The sequence below is a fragment of the Pituophis catenifer genome, unplaced genomic scaffold (genome assembly GCF_029215685.1).
Source record: "Pituophis catenifer annectens isolate HBS135680 unplaced genomic scaffold, rPitCat1.0.hap2 SCAF_2, whole genome shotgun sequence".
NCBI classification, from domain to species: Eukaryota; Metazoa; Chordata; class Lepidosauria; order Squamata; family Colubridae; genus Pituophis; species Pituophis catenifer.
Window position 1 is genome coordinate 19,417,930 of NW_027256882.1, and position 22,663 is coordinate 19,440,592.

At 41.8% G+C, this 22,663-nt stretch overlaps 1 protein-coding gene across 1 annotated transcript; it reads right to left on the reverse strand.

Annotated features, from left to right (window-relative positions):
- Positions 1–401: 401 nt before the first annotated feature.
- On the reverse strand, positions 402–14,227 carry LOC139309966 (vomeronasal type-2 receptor 26-like). Its single transcript, XM_070934146.1, has 3 exons — positions 13,970–14,227; positions 2,025–2,151; positions 402–1,306 (listed from the first exon to the last, which is right to left on the reverse strand). The coding sequence occupies exons 1-3, from the start codon at positions 14,225–14,227 to the stop codon at positions 402–404; spliced, it is 1,290 nt and encodes a 429-aa protein (XP_070790247.1).
- Positions 14,228–22,663: the final 8,436 nt, after the last annotated feature.

The window sequence follows — 22,663 nt, forward strand, 5'->3', positions numbered from 1 at the left end:
TTCTCATTTAAAACCAGCTATTTAAAGCAATGCTAACCAAACCCCTCCCACATTACATCATTGCAGGGAAACAGAAACAGGAATTTCATATAGAGACTAGCACAGTAATGCAGGAAACAGAAACTTCATATACAGATCACTTCATTTCTCCCCTTTCCTCCCACTAAAATGCCAGCGTCCCTGTAGAAATTTCTGAGACCTGACAGCTACCAACAGTTTAAAAACATGAATATTAACTATGAATGTATTTTATTGTTTAGTGATGATCTTGGATTTTAATTTCATTAATCTAACTTTTTTTAAAATAACCAAATTGTCAAATAGAGGGAAACAAAGCATAAAAATGAATAAAAATTGCAATCAATAATTAAATATTATGATCCTAGGAAACAATTTAATTATCAGTCCCCTACTTTTATCACTAGATGTTCCTTAGTGTTTAGCTCTGGTCTAAGGATGATAATGTAGCACTTGGGGAAGAAGATGCAGCCCAGCAGTCCAGCACTGGAGGCCAACATGGAGAAGACCTGCACAGCCACCATGGACTTTCCTTTGGTGCTCAGGTAGGTGGGCAGGAAAGAGACCCAGACGCTGCAGAAGACCAGCATGCTGAAAGTTATCAGTTTGGCTTCGTTGAAGGCCCCAGGCAGGTTCCTGGCCAGGAAAGCCACTATGAAGCAAATGACAGCTAGGAAACCCATGTAGCTTAAGACAATGTAAAACATGGTAGCAGAGCCTTCATTGCATTGAAGGATGATCTCTCCAGGCTGGGAGTGAATGTCAGAATCAGGGAATGGGGGAGATACTCCCAGCCACATGACACAGATGAATATTTGGACACCGGAACAAGAAAGGATGATGGAGTTGGTCAAAGTCTTCCCCAACCACCTTTTCATCCTGTTTCCTGGTTTTGAGGCCAGGAATGCCAGCACCACTGTGATTGTTTTGGCCAACACAGAAGACACAGCTACTGAGAAGACAATGCTGAACACTGTTTGTCGGAGAAGACAGGTGGCTTTCCTTGGCTGGCCAATGAAGAGAAAGGAGGATAAAAAACAAAGCAGGAGGGATATCAGGAGGATGAAGGAGAGTTCTCGGTTGTTGGCTTTGACAATGGGAGTTTCTAGGTATTGAAGGAATATGATTAAAACAAGGCTTGTGGTTAGGAACAAGAGTAAGGCAAAGGAGATGAGGATGATACCCAAATGTTCTTCATAGGACAGAAAGGTTATTCTTTTGGGGATACATTGGACTCGGTTCCTGTTTGGATATTGATCATCTGGGCACTTGGTGCATTTTTCCGTATCTGTGAAAACAAAGTAACATTTCTTTTTTTAGTCTTTAAAATTTCAACAAAACTTTTGAATGAGATGGGATACTGAGAGACAGGAAAGCCTCAGTAAATTCTCACTCCTGAAAATAATATTCCCCAATATATACAATTATAAAAGCAACAACAACAACAAAATAAAATTAAAAGAAGAAATATCTGGCATCACAACCTCACTTCTCTGATTCTTATCTTGCATTGACCATAACTTATCCCAAATGCCTGGGAGAAGTAGCAAGTCTCCAGGCTTTCATTTGTTCCTTGAAACGAACTTCTCTCCCTCCATTGTTCTTCTCAATTAGATATTTCAATTTATAAAAATTCACGATCTTCATAAATATTGTCTGATTAAACAAATTGATTGATGTAGTTTTGGGCTTTTAATGTTAAGTTGGTTTGAGTGAACAAAATCCATTGATCTAAAATTGTCCCTCAAGTTACAAGAATTTACATGTTCCTAAGAAAGATAAATATGGGAGGACACATCCAAACTGGCAAATAAAAGAGAGGTTTCCTACTCACAACATCCTTCTTCCTACCTCATCCTTCAAGATATTTTTCTCTTCCCATTGTGGAAGAAATTGGACACAATGAAAATTAAAAAAAAAACATCAAATGTATATGTGTCTTTAAGATGCATATTGATCAAAGCGCTCTGGGTGAACCCAGTAAGTTTCCCTATGGTGTTACCTACCTTTCTGAATGGAGATAGTTCCCTCTGGACAAGAAACACAGTCATAGCAGCAAACTGGCTCTCCTTCACGAGCCTTCTTGACAAATCCAGGCTGGCATTTTTCCACACATTTGGACTGAGGCAGAGACTAAGAAGAAAAAGAAGAAATGGCAAAGAAAATACGTTGAGACTCATCATCTACTGTATGTAAGATGGAGGTAGATATGAACATTAGCCAAATAGTCTCTGGGCTTCACATACACAAATATGAAATCTCTGAATACTTCCAAATGGTTACAGGAGATACAATTGCAGGCAGATGGCTCATTTAATTCCTCCTTTTTTCTTGGGGCATAAAGGTAAAGGTAAAGATTCCCCTCGCACATATGTGCTAGTTGTTCCCAACACTAGGGGGCGGTGCTCATCTCCGTTTCAAAGCCGAAGAGCCAGCACTGTCCAAAGACATCTCCGTGGTCATGTGGCCGGCATGACTAAATGCCAAAGGTGCACGGAATGCTGTTACCTTCCCACCAAAGGTGGTCCCTATTTTTCTACTTGCATTTTTTACATGCTATCAAACTACTAGGTTGGCAGAAGCTGGGACAAGTAACAGGAGCTCACCCCGTTACGCGGCACTAGGGATTCAAACCACTGAACTGCTGACCTTTCGATCAACAAGCCTCAGCATCTTAGCCACTGAACTACCGCATCCCTTCTTGGCATATATCAGATTGCAAAAAAGTACATTTCTATTTAATAAAGTCTGGAAAGATGAAACTGAGAAAAGATTTAAGCATCAAGTGACACCTGGAGGTTCCACCTCACAGTGGAATTAACATAGCATTCCTCTATTTTTCATATAGGCATGATTTTAAAATAAGATATTCACTCATAATAAATTTTACTGTAAAAGATTTATTAAAATTTTATTCCATTAAATTTGTTAGAATAAAACTGTGATGAAGACAGAAACTTCTGACCAGTAGGATCTGGAAAGGTTCCTTCTGGAGTACATTGCAAAGCTGCTTCCCTTTGAAAGGATATATCTATCATCCATCCATCCATCCATCCATCCATCCATCCATCCATCCACCCACCCACCCACCCACCCACCTATCATCTATCATCTATCATCTATCATCTATCATCTATCATCTATCATCTATCATCTATCATCTATCATCTATATCTATCTATCTATCTATCTATCTATCTATCTATCTATCTATCTATCTATCTATCTATCTATCATCTCCCAGTTAATATGCAGAGAAATAATGGCTGTCAACCTTAAAGGAAATGTATAGTTAGGAGAGACGGAAGTGAGGTCATGAAAACATGTCCCTCAAAAAGCGTGAATCAGGCATCTTTTGTTGCAGCACATGGCACATCAGTATATGAGCCCTATGTGGGAAAGGGATATCTAACACAAGGTACCCAACATGAGGTCCTTTCTGTTGAAAGACTACAATGAGATGACACAAACTCACAGGGAAATAGATACTCATATTTATTATTGGCTTGATTTGCTGCCTCCCCGAGTGTCTTAAGATAGCTAACAATCAAGATAAACAATTGGATTCAAGGGATTTTCAGATGAAGTGCACGCTTACAAGCCAATCCCCAAATCTAAGTAATATTTCCCTCAAATTTGTCCCTTATTACTTCTGATATCAGAAATTGCTTTTCTTTGCATCAAAATCATGCTTTAGTGTTTCAGTTTTCAAGCCATTATCATGGTGAGATAGGCAGCAAATAAATTTAATTAATAAAGAAATAAGCTCACATCAGACCAATTATTATTATTTCATGTGAACTGAAAGCCTTGGACCTCCTTCCTAAATTCCACTATCCCAGCTGGGTTAAAGAGATGCATGTATAACTATAGTCTCAGATGACTAAAAACATTGCAGACTATGGACCTGCAATTTTAGGAGATCCTAACTCCAACCAGGACAAGATGGTTAACAGAATTACCTTCATCTTGGATAATTGAAGACAAGGAACAAGTGTACCTAAAACTACTAGCATGACAATCTTCAGCATATGAGGCTTTTCTCACCAGTTTTATGGTGATTAATTGCAGAAGAGACATTAAATGGCAACAATTTGTGTCCAAAATAATAATCACACCAAATCTTATTTTGGATATACCTGAATCAGCTTACAACATGGTCAGCATGATAGCATCTGAAGGATACCTTGGGCAATAGAACTGAAGCCTCCTTATCTGTCTAAGAAAATTATGGAAGTTTTACTCCACACATTCAATTCTCAGACAAGGTTACCCATCTTTTTGACTAGGTATAGCTCACTTGAAATGGGTCCTAATTGTTTGGGGGAGGGAGAGAAAAGACATCAATATTTTCCCCACCTTGTTGAGCCATTTTAGCTGTGACAAAGCATCTTGCTTGATTATAAGTCTCTGCCTTTCAAAACTCCCCAAATGCTTGTCAATGCAATTCTTAGGGAGAGCCACCTTACTATGGATATCCAGATCTGCTGATACGTCTCCATTTTGATCCAAGTACACGTTCATTAGGGAAAGATTGTACAATTCCTTCTCCTTTAGAAATGGATGGCTCTAGAATGGAAACATTGAGCAATTTTAAAAGCAGAAATCTTGGTTTCTTATCTCACATGGTCTTCTTATACTTGAATCTTTTTTTTCTACAGTTTTTTTTAACTTGTACATATTGTGAATTGGGAGAAGAAGTGTTACCAATATTTTCAAAACTCTAGAACAAAGACTCGGTGTCAGGCCTGGAAGCCATCTTTTGGCTTGGAGCTTCAGGCCTGCCACATTTACTACTGTGGGAAACTGGGAGGGGCAATTGTATGGAGCGTGCCTACCATCCCTGTCCTAATGTTTCCTTTTATTCGTATCCATTTCATGTATTCATAATTATGTTTACACTTGTATCTGTTATAAAATACATACTTGACGAAATACATAAATAAAATAAATATAGCCATAATAACATTCTTTCTCAGAGAGTCAGGGACATCTTGCCCCGCACTTGGAGAGTTGGAACTGGGAGTCATCTCCAGATGGGACAGTGCTTTGATTGGGCCATGTGATGGACATGTGGGTGCTGGGCAGGAACTTGAACTTTCCTTTGGGTGGGAAAAACCTGGAAACTTTCAGATTCAGGTTTTCCCAGATGTGCCAATATGACATCTGTAATAAAATGGAACTTTGAGGAAACTCAAGCCTCAGAGTCTCCTTTCGTTGGGGGTGTTACTTGGAACCCTGACACTTAGTAATATTTCTCAATCATGTAATATACCGACAAAAAGTATATTGACAAGATATAATTGATGAAAATTGTCATTCTAGGAAAGGTCACAAATCAATTTGTGCATCCTGCTACTCCCATGTGACACCACTTTTGCGCAAGCTGCACTGGTTGCCAGTGGTCCTTCGGATCCGCTTCAAGATGCTGGTACTTACCTATAAAGCCCTTCATGGCACGGGCCAGGGGTATTTGCAGGAGCACCTCCTACTGGCTTCCCACCACCCAGTGCGCTCACATAGGGTGGCCCTCCTCCGGGTCCCAGACAGACAGTGTCGGCTGGCGGTCCCCAGGATGAGGGCATTCTCTGTGGTCACACCGACCCTCTGGAATGTGCTGCCCACTGAGCTCCAGACGGCCCCCGATCTCTGCACCTTCCACGCCAACCTAAAGACATGGCTCTTTCACCAGCTTCCCTGACCTGTTGTGGTTTTTACTTTGGGGTTTGGGAGATTTTATATTTGGTTTTAACATTATTTAAATAATTGTCGGGTTGTTTCATTATTTGAGCCACCCCGAGTCCTACGGGAGAAGGGCGGCATATAAATCTGACAATCAATCAATCAATCAATCAATCAATCAATCAATCAATCAATAAAAATCCACAAATAACTGGAGTATTCATAAACTCCTTGAAAGCATCAGGGTGGTTACCAGAAAGCAAGGATTTGTTAAAAAGAAAGTTGCAGGGCTAATCTTCATCCAGGTAGAGCAGACGGGAAAATTGATCAGATGAACTACTTTATTATAACACTATACCATGTTTCACTGAAAATAAGACCCGGTCTTATATTTTGGGGGGCTCCAAAATAAGCATTACGGCTTATTTTCAGGGAAACACCATTTCAGGGTGATCAGCTCACCTGAGCACCCCACCCCTCCATTGCACATACAAGAGATGGCAAGCAAGTGGGGACCGATGATATCTGGCAGCAGCTACAGCCCGCCGGTCCCTTGGTTGGCACACTTTGGTGCTGCGCAGCTCGTGTAGCACAGGTGAGTTGATTCGCTGTCCAAGCAGCCGACTGATGCAAAGGCGTGAAATGGGAGGCAGGTGATCCTGACATGCGGCATGGGCATCAGACAAGCTGAGAGACACAAAGATGAACCTCTCATCACCATCTGCCCACTCCAGCCCACTGACTCTCAGCTTTCCTGCACTCCACTCATCATTCTTCTCCGGTAACATTACACTACTAACCAGAGCATACAAAACATTTACTAGACCAATTCTTGAATACAGCTCATCTGTATAGAACCCGTACTGCATATCAGACATTAATCCAATTGAGTGTGTCCATAAATATTTCACAAGAAGAGTCCTCCACTCCTCTGCTCGCAACAAAATTCCTTATGCCCCCAGACTTGAAATTCTGGGCTTAGAAAATTTAGAACTACACCATCTTCGGTATGACCTAAGCATAGCTCATAAAATCATCTGCTACAATATCCTACCTATCAATGACTACTTCAGCTTCAACCACAACAATACATGAGCACACAATAGATACAAAAGTAAAGTGAACTGCTCCAAACTCAATTGCAGAAAATACGACTTCAGCAACAGAGTGATAAATGCCTGGAATGAACTACCTGACTCTGTGGTACCCCCCCCCCAAAAAAATGTTAATCTAAGGCTGGCTACTGTTGACCTCACCCCATTCCTAACAGATTTGTAAGGGGTGTGCAAAGAGCACCAGCATACCTACCATCCCTCTTCTAATGTTCCCTTTAATTGTATTCATTTTATGTATTCAATTCATGCTTATACTTATATATATTATCTAATATGTACTTGACAAAGAAATGAATGAATGAATGAATGAATGTCTGGATCACCTGCTTTTCCTCTCTTTGCCTACATCTCCATCTGCTGCCAGTGCTGCATATGAAGATGAGCCTTCCTTGTCCAGCTGCCACTCCAGCCCATTGGCTTTCCCACAACCCATGCAGTGCGTCCAGATCATGTGCCTCCCTCACTGCCTCTGCCTCCACCTGCTGCTTGGACAGGTAATCAACTCACCTGCGCAGTGTGAGCTGTGGCTACTGCTAGACACAATTGACTCCTCCACACTCGCTGCCTCCTATGGTGGTCATGGCCACCCCTTCACTTGGGCTTATTTTTGGGGTAAGTCTTACTTTTGGGAAAACACGGTATTAACAATGTGAAGGTCCAGATCTTTCATGAACCCTTTTGATGGTTGAAAAAAAATTAGGGAGGATCTTTTCTGAGTTTCTTTCTCTGCCTGTTATGCAGCTGTGGTACACCCAACACCACTATCTTATCTAATCTTTCCCAACACAGCATCTTTTTCTCTGGTTCACCAAACCAATTCCCACATATCATCACATTTCCTTATTCAACTGTGTGAATGCTGGTGGTATAACTTGATTTTAGCAAAAGAATCAACAAAATCCTTCATGATGTGATGAATATGGATCTAAATAATTGAGCATTGGATGGGATGATCATTATGTCTTTAAAATTGTACTCAAATAAAATTTAATCTTACTGATAAAATTGGGAAGTTATCAATTACAATTAGACCTTGGTCATTGATTCTTTTTTATTTTCATTACTAAAGGAAGTAGATAAATCATGTTTTGTGATGCAAAAATTATAACAACACTTGGACAAAGTATCTTTGTTCTGCTTTTAAAAAATTCCCAGTTTCCAGAAAATAAAAATATGATTTTGTGATAGAGAGAGGTGCATAAGTTAAATCCAGTTTGAAACTAACTAATTTTTAGCATTTGGGACTTGATACATGATTGTATCTTGTATAACACAAATGAATGGCAGCCAAAATCTATATCTTTCTTTAAGCTTTCATTTATAGTTTCTCTCACATTATTCTATATGTGGAATGGTTACTGATTATAGTCAAGTAGTAGTAATATTTTAATGATATGATAACCATATTACTAATTTGATGATAATGTCATTAATGATCTAGTGGAATCATACCAGGTCCTCTCGAAGGAACCACACTTGGAGAAGACATTGCAAAAAGTTTTTCATCAGCTTTAGGCAAGAACAAAGAAGCCAAGGAAACAATCAAGGAAGTGCGTTTAGCCTTGAAGAAAGACTACAAGGAGAAGAGCTATGTTGGTTTACAGGAGCTTAAAATCAGAAGGAATCTCAGAACATTTGTTCGAATATACAAAACATCATGATTGTGGAAGGGAAGATTCAAGGCTCTTCCAACAAGTACAAGATGTTGGACAGAACCTTAAAATCTTAAACCACCAAGCTGAGAGAACATCAATGACCCTGAAAAGGAATTTAGTTTGATGTACCCTTGTGGGACCCCATACCTTCCATGGTTGCAGCCATGACACCCCCAACCTTTCTTCTCCTTTCTTTCTTCTCCTCTTGGATTTGGATACAGCATCTAAGGAATGGACCAGAATCTTAATGACACTGTAATTGTAGCTTGAATTAATGATCTGAATCCTGTTCCTTTTCTCTTGAGTATCCCGTGGTGCTTTCTGGGTGCATCTTCTCCGGCCTTTGACAGAAAAGATGTGTTTTGAAAGAGAACAGTGAAAATATTCATCTTGAAATTCAGATTCCACAGAGAAATGTGTTTTATAGGCATCATCTCTGTTCCAACTTGCTTTCCACTGAAGAGGAAAGGTCCAAACACTATGGACATACTTGAGAGTCCTGTACTTTTTAAATATATAAAATCCAACCATTGTCATGATCCAGACTTTCCCTTCAATGGGTCCTGGCAAACCTTCAAGAATTGAATGGAAAGAAAGAATTCTGTCCCAAATGGAATCAAGCTCTATGAAGTGAACAAAGACATTGACTTGTTTCCATTTAGAAAGGGCATCCCTGAGGGGTACTGTGCGTCCAGTCATTGACAATTGTTGTGATATAACAGCACAAATTCTATTCTTGACAAGCATGGGAGTAAAAGTTCTCATGAAATTCTCTCCCTTCTCTGTGTCTGGAGCAAAGAGACCGATCAATGTCCATCTGAAATGGAGGAGCACTTGGACAATTGCTGGGTACTGGATTCCTTGTCTGGGGAGCATCGGATGGAAAAAACGGTATTGACTTTTATCACTCAGAGCCTCTGAAGCAATTCTAACACTGGTCTGAAAAAAATAATAATGAAGAATTCTGTGTTATATTTGTGGCCCCACCAAGTCCCAATTTTTATGGGTTGAATTTTAATGAATCCAACTCTTTTCTCATGTACATATTAGAACAATTTCATGTTGATTAGTCATTAGGCCATATCAAGATACAAAATAGAAAACAGAGAGCATTAACAAAATAGCATATAAATGTGGATTTTTTTTTAAAAAAAACAGTGCAATAGAATAAATATAAAGAATGAAAATAGTATTTCTTTACTATCCTAGAATTTACCACAATCAGACCATAATTTCCTTCCAAAAAGGGCTTTATTATATATAATTTTTGAATTCTGAGCACACAGGAAATGCATTTTTTAAAAATTTCCAAACTTTATTCAATATAAACGATAAAACCTGTACAAAACATTCTTAACTTTAAAAATACATTCAATACTACTCACAAACAAAACTAACAAACAGGACTCCTTATCTATACGATCCTAGAATTTACCACAATCAGACCATAATTTCCTTCCAAAAAGGGCTTTATTATATATAATTTTTGAATTCTGAGCACACAGGCAATGCATTTTTTAAAATATTAGGATCCCAATAAGTTGTTTCTCTAAAGTGCAATCCAAGATATTGATTTCCCACTTCCTTATAGAATTGACATTCAAAATAATAGATGCATTACATCTTCTATCTCTGGACCTCCACAAAAGAAGTATACTCATTGTAAGGGATTAAGCAAAAAAAAAAAAGAGGCAAATCTTGGCACAGAGTCTCTCAGAGTCATAGAATGAACGAATTGTTTCCTGCAAAAGTCCATTCCTTGTTGTCTTCTGGCAGCTCTGTGCATGCACACACTGGGAACAGGCTCCAGCTGTTCCTCTGCCTTGCTGCTCTCCAGCTCCCTCTCTGCCTCCGATGCAGAGCTCTCATCCGAGCTTTCCCCTACAAGAAATGCACTTTTCACATACCACTCTCAACTCTATTCTCAGCCCCGCTAGGCTGCCGGTGCTGACTCCCAGGAAAGACGCAAAACCTGGCACGGATGTGGATCAATCCGGGTTTATTTTTCAGCTACAAGAACAACTCGTACTCGGCTCTGGCTTGCAAAATAAAGTCAGCACTGACGAAGAATGCCCCTGGTGGCTTTTATCAGGTCAGCTGACCTTCCGCCATTCTGCCCTTCTCCGCTCTTCTGGTAATGACAGTCAGCTGGGAAGTGGCAGATTTGTATTTGCCGCCCCTTTGTTGTTGTCGCAGCTTAGTGACGTCAGCCGCTTCAGCACCCCGCCGAACCGAGCCCACTAAACCACCAGTGGGTTAACGCCTACATGCAGCCCCTATCCCCCGTGCTACCATCATCCCTGCCCCAACCCCCGTATTCCCCCACCCACTCAGCAGACGTTTTCACAAGCGGCTGGCTCTTTTTGTTATTATTATTGAAAAAGTTTTTCAAATACAGATTTCCCCCCTTTCCCCCCCTCCTCCCTACCCCCCCTCACCCTCCCCTTCCCCTGTGACTTCTTCATAATAAAACCCAAATTCATAACAGATTATATCATACTTTACCATCCACTTACTCCATCTCCATATGCTGACCCTTTCTTTCTAATAAAATTATCATATCCCCCTTATACTATACTATGCTATTTATTTATTTATTTATTTTATTTTGAATTTGTATACCGCCCTTCTCCCTGAGGACTCAGGGCGGTGAACAGCCAAGTAAAAACATCAAGTACAAATATTAAAATACAGTTAAAATATACATATATAAATTTGGCCCCATTAATTAAAAACAATAAACAAAACACTTAAAAACACTTAAAAAGTTAGGCCAGCCCGGCTTGCTGGAAAAAGAAGGTTTTAAGGGCACGGCGGAAGGCACCGAGGTCTTGGATTCTCCTTATCTCTGGAGGCAATTGATTCCAGAGGGTAGGTGCCCCCACAGAGAAGGCCCTCCCCCTGGGGGTCACCAGCCTGCACTGTTTGGCTGATGGCACCCCGAGGAGGCCCTCTCTGTGGGAGCGCACGGGTCGATGGGAGATTGTTGGTGGCAGCAGGCGGTCTTGAAGATAGCTAGGCTCTATGCCATGGAGCGCTTTAAAGGTGATAACCAACATCTTGAAGCGCACCCGGAAGACCACTGGGAGCCAGTGCAGCTCGCGCAGGAGCGGTGTTACATGGGAGCGCCAGGCTGCTCCCGTCACTACCCGCGCTGCTGCATTCTGGACCAGTTGGAGCCTCCGGGTGCTCCTCAAGGGGAGCCCCATGTAGAGAGCGTTGCAGTAGTCAAGGCGAGAGGTGACGAGGGCATGAGTGATTTCCTCCATTTTAGACTCTAGTAATTTAATATTTGTATCCAACTTTATAACAACTTCTGAAAAACCATTAGTCACTGTTACAATCTTTCGTTGCAAGTTATCATACTTTAATTGTATCATTTCTTTAATTTCCTGCCTTAATTTTTCAAATTTCTGGTTCACAGTCTCATGATATTTAGCCATTTCCTCCTGAAGAAATTCGTTTAAGTTAAAACCATTCTGCAAAGTCTGTAGGCTCAAAGCTTGTTCAAACAGTTGTGAGTGGGGGAGCACCCCCCCCCCGCTTGTCTATCAGACTTTATAAGTTTTACCGCCATCCTGCCAGCAAACTCTTTTTTTTCCCCCAAACAAGATCAAGTACAAATCTCCAAGAAGAAAGGAACTTAAAATAACTAATTTTCTTCCAAATTGTAGCCAGCACTATATATTCCGCTACTTTGTATCTATTACGAAAGGACTCTCACTTTCGGCTTTCTTCTACTTTCCAAGCCTCAGCGGTCGCCATTTTAAAAAAATTTTCTCTTTCACTCTGAAATGCTTATAAATTCATTAAGGATACTTGCAATTTAGGGTCCCAAGTCCAAGTCTCATCTTTTTTTTTAATAAATCCATCTGTTAAGTTCGTTGATTAATCCGGTTCCAGCGCCTAGCTCTGCAAAAAGGCAGAGTTCTCCCGATGCCCGGAGCGACGGCGAGCGGGAATAGGGAGCCTCAACCTGCTCGTCCCCAAGAGTAAAAAAAAAAGCCTCTGGGGACTTCGCAGAGGGCTCTACCTGCCCTCGCCTGCTCTGACTCACATTTCCGTCAGGAAATGGAGTTTTTCGAGCCGCCTTTCAGGTCTAAAGGCGGCTCTTTACAGGCAACGGGGCGGCGGTCACGGAGGACTGTCTGGCGGCACCGGAAGCCAGACAGGAAGCCCACAAGCGGCTGGCTCTTGACGTCCCCATGTAGCAGCCTGGAGGTTTGTGTCGAGGGGCACTTGGCGGGCTCAACATCTATTCAAGGGGAAGCTGGCATGTATTTTAGTCACAACATCTGTTTGACAAATGGGCCAGGGATTTTTGGGGTCCTTTTTATTCCCCGTTTTATATCTAGGAACAACACTTTGACTCAAATGGGTACAGCAAGTATTAGTTATATATATAAATGAACCTGCTAATACAGGGGCCCACCAGCTGAGATATTTATTGAATTGTTCAGCTGGTAGAAAATCCTCTCCAGGGCAATATTGTTCTTCAAACCTTTTATGATGAATTTGATCATTAGAATTTTAGGGCAAAAATTGTTGACATGCTGGCTAACATATTTGTAGGTTTTAAATAAAATGGTTAGTTAATGTTGTTGTTAGTTGCAAAGTCATGTCCGACCCATCGCGACCCCATAGACAACGTTCCTCCAGGTTTTCCTGTCCTCTACCATCCTCTGGAGTCCATTTAAGCTCACGCCTACTTCTTCAGTGACTCCATCCAGTCACCTAGTTCTCTGTTGTCCCCTTCTTCTTTTGCCCTCAACCTTTCCCAGCATTAGGTTCTTCTCCAGTGAGTCCTTCCTTCTCATTAGGTGGCCAAAGTATTTGAGTTTCATCTTCAGGATCTGACCTTCTAAACAGCAGTTAGGGTTGATCTCCTCTAGGACTGACCTGTCTGATCGCCTTGCAGTCCAGGGGACTCACAGGAGTCTTCTCCAGTATGATAGTACAAAGGCCTCAATTCTTTGGCGCTCAGCCTTTCTTATGGTCCAACTTTCACAGCCATACATTGCAACTGGGAAAACCATAGCCTTGACTAGTTAATGTTAGTGGCCTCTAAAGTTTCATAATACATATATGTTTTATCTTCAGTAGGAAAGGTAATCCCATAGGACTCTTTTAAAAAATCTGAGATTTTTCATGATTGAAGATATTGTTGTTTTAGCTAAGATCATGTAAAAAAATATGAGTTTTCCATCAGTGCTGCACATTCCTATTGAATAGAAGACTCCTTGATTGAACACAGACCCTCTCCTCACCTTCACAAGGTGCAGAAGAAGCTCTCTAAGCAATGGGGATGATGTTATGAAAAGAAATGTCTTTTTTGATCCTTGCTCCCTCCCCACTGTATATCCCAATCCCTATTCATAATACTTACAAGTGCCATGGTGAAAAGCAGCTCTTGAATTCCATAGAGAAGAAATGACTAAATATACCACTCACATACCAATACCCAACTCACTTTACAGAAAGGGAAAGACAAACACAAACCTGTGGGACTTTGTAGGGGCCTACTAATGTTGACATCTGAATGGAGATGTCTCTGCTAGCTCCAGCAATAAGAGCCAAAAGATTGTCCTTCCTTCCACAGCTGTAGTTGGGAACATTGGCTTCTCCAGTAGAGAGCATGTCTAGCAAGGCATCTGAAGTGCCAAGTGTGTTATCATAGTTGTCATAGATGTTGTAGCCAAGGGTGAGATTTTGCAGGAGCTGGGGATTCTTCTTCACCATTTCAATATTGAAAATCATCCGTAGTATAATTTGATTTCCATAAAATAAACTAGTATAAACCATGCTCATATTAATATTAGCATCATCAACAGCAACAAAAATACTTTTTCTCTATTTAATCCTCTTTTTTCTCTACAAGTTGTGACTTAAGCCAATATTGATCTAAAATCAAAGGAAATAATAATCACCCATCACCCTTTAATATTGTGAGTGTTGAGGATGGAGATAGTCCTAAAAAGGTTTCAAATACCAGAAATATACCATTATTTTTAGCAGTACTAATACTAATAGCCCACTAGACAGGTTGCAGAATAATTCAAAAATTAAAGTACAACTGCCATAAAAGGAAGATAATTTTTGATAAGTGACCCAGAGAAGCTGTTCTAAAAACTACTCATCTTCTATTCCTTTGAAAATCACACATTGAATATCAATTGGTTATAAAACATGGAAATGGTTCGGCTAAAGAAATTAGAACCATTTCAATTATTACTCTCAACATAAGTCAGTATTCTTGATATGAATTTAGGATTGAACACAGAGAGGAAATTAATGTAGACTTCTCTCAGGTTTCATTTGCCTCATGTTTCTACTCTCAGAAAATAAGACAAAATATAGAAGCTGTGAAAATCAAAAAAATTCAAGAAATTAGTTAGGTCCCGCAATACTAGAGTAAGTAAAATAAGAAGAAGAAAAAAAAGAAGAGTGTTAGAACTGAAAATAGAGGTAATGAAACTCCATCACTCCACAGTGAATGACTTACAACTGAATCTGACTAGAAGGAGCCATGTTGAAAGGTAATGTTGCATGTGCTATTGTGGATGCAGAGGTGACTATATTGATAAGAACATCTCCTGGCGTATAATAGCTCTGTGGCTTTTCTCCATCCTGGTTGTCCAAATTCAACGGGCATTTCATTCTAAGTTTCCCAGAGACTGGCTGGGACATCAGCATCAGAAACAGAAGCAAGAGGTCCATAATTCATAGCGCTGAATCAACCCTCCTGTTTCTAAAGAAGAATTAGGAAGAATTCAAAGTGCTCTCACAGGGTGGAATAGCCTATGGCTTTCCTGATTCAAACAGAGACAAACCTGTAAGGGTACATTCAAGAGGACGCTCCTGCCTGTCCCATAACATGAGCCACAAAGAGCATAACCCCCCATATTTATCCTTTTCTAATGCAAGATCACTTCACATTACTGCAGTCTGGTGTTTACATCAAAGGCAGTCACTGGAGAACTAGGAGAAGAGGTCTCAAGGCCGGTATGGTAATAATAACAGTGAGAAGAAACTTCTCCTCTTGGGACCCTGAACTTCTTTCATATAAGGAGGGGTAGCTGGAGAGAAGCATATTAGTGAAAGTCACAGATAAACCTCTTGAGGCAACTGTTCTGTAGTGGTTACAAACCTTCATTTTAGGATCTGTCCAGAAAATGGTGCTGGACGAATGTAGTTCAACAGCCAGAAAAGTGAGTTCTGCTGCAGTGGTGGGTTGCTCCCGGTTTGCACCGGTTCAGGAGAAACGGTAATAAAAAATTTTCATCAGTTGCAGAACCAGTAGTAATGTCTGGCTGGCCACGCCCCTGAACTGGTCCCCTGGTTGCCACTCACACACCCCAGCCGCCATGTTCGTTGCCACCATGTTCTTCACACACGCACATCCCATTGACTTGCAAGTCAAATAGGATGCACGTGCACAAAGAACATGGTGGCGACAGCAGCAGCTTTTTACGTGGCTGCAAAGCTTGCCTCCCCAACTGCTGGCTCCCTTCCCGCCTGCCCTCCCCCGAATCCACCACCATTGCAGCTGCGGGGGTGGGTATTATCTTGTTCTTTGGCATAGGAGAGGAGTGTTGTGGTCTGCCCGCAGCTGGCAGAGCTGGCAATGGAGTCGGACAGTTATGAGGCTGAGGAAGAACATGGGCCAATCCTGGAGGCTGGGGAAGGCCCGCATGAGGGCTCTGCATTGGAGGCAGAGATGGGGCCAGAGCCATCGGGGAGTGATGTGCGGACTTCAGAGCCTTCAGAGGCTGACAGTAGAGAGGCAGAGGAACAGGAGGAGCCTGTTCCTATTGTACATATGAGAAGAGTTGCCAGAAGGCAGGAGCAGATAAAGCAGAGAGGAAAACTCGGGAGTAGGGACCAAGAGATGTTTGGCCCCTCCCATAAAGCTTAAAAGACCAACAACGGCTCTTGGCCTCTTTGCCGGAAAACAACATTGAGAGATTTGCTTCTTGTTTCACTGTATTCATTTCTTGTTGGCGTCTTCTGCTTCTGAACTTCTGCCAAGAAAAGCCTTTGGCAGTTTGCCTAATTATCCCAAGGTCAGTGATAAACCGAGGAATGGTGTTTTGAAGAATTTGCTTTAGTTTGGACTATGCTGAGAATGAGTAAAGTCTGTTTGTTTTCGAACTGTTTGTATTTAATACTAACTACTTGGGCCTGGGTCACAACAAGGGACCTGCTGAGGGTGCACAGAGACATTCCTTAAAACTGAGAGAAACTTGTTTTGCCTTCTGGTGCTTTGGAAAATACATCGCCCCCCCCCCCCCCTCTTCTTTCTGGCAGCTCCTTAAAAGCCTGTTGCCAATCACACTCTTGAGCAAAGCATGTGCACCATTTCTCCTTTCAGTGTCCATGAAAGTGCATCTATAGTATGTAGATAATAAAGTTGAAAAAAGGTGAACAACATTTTTACAGAACTATAGATACACTGAGGCTGGGTGTGACAAAGAATGGCTGGGAGGGGAGGGGCCAGGCGAGGCACTCCTTGACATGAGTGACAATGAATTGGCCATGCCCACCCAGTCACATGCTCACCAAGCCACACCCACCAAGCAAGCCACACCCACAGAACTGGTAGTAAAAAGTTTTGGAACCCACCCCTGTTCTGCTGTCCTTCAATATGGTATCTTGCCTCCAAAGATTGCTAGGGAAGGTCACCCAGAGCTATGAAGTTTGGTGCCATTCGTGGTTGGTGACACTTAACTCTAATGCTGTCTGTGCTTGTAATGCTATGAAAGCAATCATTATCCTTGAACCCAGCCTAATATTAAGAGTAGGGCCTGTTTGGGATTTTCTTTTCAATGAGATCTTCATGTATTAATCTTAAATTGGAGCTGATTTTAGAATTCCTTGTAACTGAAGTGAAATTTCATCTGCCATCTGTTCTAGAAATATCATTTTTTTTCCCCATGAGAGTTGACTAAAGGACAGGAACATGACAGTCTGTGGACAATATTATTGACTAAGAGAGAGAAAATTATAGAATGGATAGAAGTTTTTGATCCTTGATACTTTCTGTGTTGTCTTTCCATACCGATAAAAACACTGAGGGCCCTTAAATTGTGAAGTTTCTTGGTTTCTTAAATAAACAGTGTGCTGTGAGGTCTGCAGCTGAGATGAGGGCAGCGCACACAATATGGTGGATAGTGGTGTGACCTGATTTCTTACCACAACTACCCAGAAATTAATTTTGGGGGAGTTGATGGAAGTTCCTCTAGTTGTGTAAATGCACATGGTGTGGTTCGACTCCTGTGACGTTCCCATCTCTGAGGCTTTGTTTGAAACTCCATTCCAGAAAACCTCCAAGTCTTTGAAAGGGCCAGTTCAGAGTCCCTATGTTCTGGTTTATCTTGATCAATTGTTGATGTATTATATCTCTTATCTCGAGGGAGAATGTTAATATCCACAGCTTGGCCTAGAAGGAGAACTGGGAGGTTGAGTGAGAAGGGGAGTTGATGGGATGGACAGGTCCATCTTTACAATGAGGAGCCTTGGTGGTGCAATGGACTAAGTGCTGTTATGTAGCACTTAGCTGCCAGCTGCCTGCAATTAGTGCAAGTTCAAATCTCCCCAGGCTCAAGGTTGACTCAGCCTTCCATCCTTCCATGGTAGGTAAATTGAGGATCCGGATTGTGGGGGCAATAAGCTGACTTTGTATAAACACCGCTTATGGGGGGGCCAAAAGCCCTAATAAGCAGGTATATACAAAAAAATGAAGGCTATTGCTATAAGTGCATTGTAAGATGCCCTGAGTCTTCGCAGGAGGGAGGCATATAAATTGAACTAATAAATAAATAAATAATAAAAAGGATGACCAATAGCACAGGTTCATTATTTGAAAGTTATCCCACTGTATGGTTCTCAACTAGGTGGCTCAGTGGCTAAGACACTGAGCTTGTCGATCAAAAAGGTCAGCAGTTCGAATCCCTAGTACAGGTTTCCTGCATGAGCCAGGGGTTGGACTAGATGACCTCCAAGGTCCCTTCCAACTTTGTTACTCTTAAAAATGTTAAATTTCCACTCTCAGTGCCAGGCTTCCAGATCTTCAGTTTTTTCAGGTTCCAGCTATTGTTTCTGAATGCCAGGTTAATATGACTTCTCTTGTCCATGATGTTACCTGCCATATCTCACTGAAGCCTACTGTCGAGTGTCAAATGCCCCTCGACACCACATCACCTTGATGGTATGGAAGACCATGAAGGTGGGGGGGGGGGATATCGCCTGAGGATCCAGAACATACAGATGGATTCCAGCAATGGAACACGGTGGAGGGGGGTGTTGCATTAGGACACCATGCACACTAATAGTGGGTGATGGATGGAATACAAAAAAGAGAGCGGGTGGTGGTTTACAGGACCGGGAATGGGAACGTACATCAGCAGCTAAAGAGATGATAGCGAGGCGGAGAATGACGTCACACGCCTGCGACCGAAGGCAAACGAATGAACGGAACAAGCAGCGGATTTGACTGTAACAGCTGAGAGGGATTGCCTGATGATAGTTAACTGTGTCCACGCCCTATAAAACCGTACAGGCGGGGAGCTAAGGAATCTCCGACTTTGTTTCTGCTTAGCAGCTCAGTGCCTACTGTACACCGCTATGTTGCTCTCATTAAACCGGGTTTTGGATAGAATCCCTCCTTTCGTGTGTGCGTGTGTGTTTGTTTGCACCCGGCGAAGCACTGGCGGCTCCAGAGGGGCTGAGACTTACTTGTGCTCAGTGTCAACTCTGAAGTGAACCTGGCTGAAGTCATCTTGTGCTTCCTCATAGTTGCTATGAAGCCTGAGAGGGGGAAGGGAGGGGGGGAAGTAGATAGCCCACCTACAATCAAAACAAAAAGTTTTCCTGTGGGAACCAAGGTCATTGAAACAGGTGGCTGTTGAAGGAGGAGAGGAGCCTGAAATCCATCTTTATTGGACAATGTGACCAGTGAACCTGGGAGGGGGGATTTTTACTCTTTTAATTAGTTGAAAACTGTTAGACTTGGTTTTCACCGGCTGTGCCGATATGATAGTCACCTCCCGTCTTGACTACTTGACTACTGTAATGCTCTCTACCTGGGGCTGCCCTTGAGGACCACTTGGAGGCTTCATCTGGTGCAGAATGTGGCCACGCAGGTTGTGATGGGAGGAACCCGATACTCCCATGTTACACCTCTCCTGCGTGACTTGCATTGGTTACCGATTGCCCTCTGGGTGAGATTCAAGGTGCTGGTGATGACCTATAAAGCCCTACATGGCTTAGGCCCAGGATATTTGTTGGACCATCTGCAGCCAGCAACAGCTTCCCATCGCCCGGTATGTTCTGAAAGGGAGGGCCTTCTCCAGGTGCCATCGGCTAGACAATGTCGGCTGGCGGCCCCCAGGGGCAGACCTTTCTCGGTGGGTGCGCCCACTCTTTGGAATCAACTCCTCCTGGGGCTTCAGTTGGCTCCTGACCTTCGCACCTTCCGCCGCGAATTAAAAACATGGCTGTTTACATTGCCCAACCTGGACTGAGGAGGTTTGGTTATTTTAATGGGTTTTAATATATGTTTTAAATTATATATTTATACATTTATGTACTTTTTGTATGTATTTTATGTTTTATTGGGTTTGTTTTTATTTGTTGTGAGCCACCCTGAGTCTACGGAGATAGGGCGGCATACAAATTACATAAAATAAAAAAATGATGTATCCGATAAACATGTTCTTTGAGGAATCTATCTGCCTCTGAGTTCTGCTTTCAATAATGTATTATTCGGAATGCTGACACCCAGAGGTGAGGAAACCTCTCCTAAATTGGAAATGTAGCCACCTATTTTGTGGATTTACCTCAGGTGAAAGCCCAGAGAAGTGGAGGAGGGGTGGCTGTGGACATCAATGACTTGTTATGAGCTTTGGGGAGGTAGCACCTTGAGCTGTCTTTTGTGTCAGGGTAGCTACAAAATCATTTCCCCAGCCTGGTGAAGTATATTGTGTGAATGTGGCCCTTCACACAGAAAGAAATGTGTCTCCCATTTAATTCTGTTATAAATAATTGTTAAGATAGTCCCTGCTGTATTAATATGCATAATTCACTGAACCATCAGCCAATTAGTTCAACCTTTGGAACTAAATCATGGTTAAAAGGTGCAAGTGTGAATCCAGCCATCTGTGAAGTGACCAGGTTAAGTGGGTTGTATGGCCATGACCAGAGTCAGTCTGGTGTAGTGGTCAAGGCATTAGGCTAATGACCAAGAGACCATGAGTTCTAGTCCTGCCTTGGGCACAAAACCAGCTGAGTGAACCTTAGCCAGCCAATCTCTCAGAGCCCTAGGAGAGAGGCAATGAGAAACCATTTCTGAAAAACCTTTTCATCTATGGTCTTTCTGATAACTTTCACACACAGCTGGCTGAGACTATGGATCTGACTGAGTCTGGCTTGAGTCTTGCAAAACCCGCCAAGTGGATTCCAACTCGCTAAACTAGGGCAGAATTACTGTATTTCCATTCCACCAAGGTATGGTTGTACTAGGCAGAAAAGGTTTAGTGAAGATGACATGGTGTTGCAACTTCAACATCTCTCACTGTTATTGGTGCTCCTTCTCTTTCTCCTGATATGCTCTTCCTCAACAGTCTCCATTCATTTCAAAAGCTTGCTACCGTCCTAGCTGAACCTTTGTGTACAGTTTTCGAAGTACCATTTCAAATTAGTTCTCAGCCTGGTCTATGGTTATCAGCTATACTGTAGTTATACCAATTTTTAAAAAGGGTGACCCTAGTCATAGAATACAGAAAGACAAAACAGAGATTGTAAAGGAAAAATAAAATTTTCTATTCATTCTGTAACTTCCTTCCTATTTACCCAACAATACAGTAAACAACCTGTCACCTTCCTGCCTCTTATTCAGCTCTCATCCAAAAATTTATATTTTTGAGAAATTAAATTTCATTTTTAAAAAATATGTCTTTTTTTACAAGACAATAAGGTAGAATTGGGGTGACTAGATGGAGCTGAGCATTAACTGGCCAGATGCCCTTCCTGATGCCTACATGGAGTTCACAGCAGATACATTTACTTGGAGAGAAAAATCTGCTGCTACCCAGGATTGAACTCTCAACTTTCCAAGTGAGAGGTGAGTGTCTTCACCACTAGGCCACCACACCACTCAGAATTAAATTTCACTTCAGGCATAAGGAATTCTAGGATCAGTCCAATTAAGGATTTCTTGTAGAAAACCACAAAGGACCCTACTCTTAACTTTAGACATGTTTCAAGGATACCAATTTCTCCCTTGGCATTGCAAGACAGGCAGCACCAGAGTTAAGTATCATCAACCAAGAGTGGCATCAAACTCCATAGCTCTGGGTTACCTTCCTCGGCAGTCTCTAGAGACAAGAGAACATGTTGAAAGTTGAAAATATAGAATTATCTACTTTTTTTTTTAAATTTGATTTATATGCCGCCCTTCTCCGGAGACTCAGGGCGGCTTACAATGCTTTAAGCAATAGCCTTCATTCTTTTGTATATTTTATACAAAGTCAGCTTATTGCCCCCACAATAAGGGGGCAATGAGGCAAAATTCCTCATTTCACCTACCTTAGAAAGGATGGAAGGCTGAGTCAACCTTGAGCCTTGGAGAGATTCGAACCAGCAGAAATTGCAGGCAGCTGTGTTAATAACAGGGTGCACTAAACCCCTGTACTATCAAGGCTCAGCTTCACTTTCAGCTTCACTTTCTGGACATGTCCCAACAAGGACCACAATCATTACAGAACAGTGCCCCCAAGGGGTATATTTGTGATTTCTCTATAGCATATTTTTCTCCAGTTACTCCTCTGCAAATGGAGCCCTTGAAGAAGTTCAGGATTCCCAGAAGAGAAGTTGTGTCTTGCTGTAATTTTCACCAACCTGGTCTTTGAGATCTTTTCTGCTACTATTCCAGTGATTGCTTCAATATAAACATCAAACTGAAGCAATAAGGAAGGGATTTTGTGTCAGAAAAGGATAAATGCCTCAGGTAATGCTCTCTTTGGAACAAGTTTTGGGACAGGTAGGAACTGTGTTCTTGAATGTACTTTCTCTCCTTTCCAGATGAAGCTTGGTTTGTCTGTCTGTTTCATCCTGTGAGATCCCTTTGAATTCTTTGAATTCTTCCTGTTCTCATTTAGAAACAGCAAAGGGATTGAGTCATCTCTATTTATTATG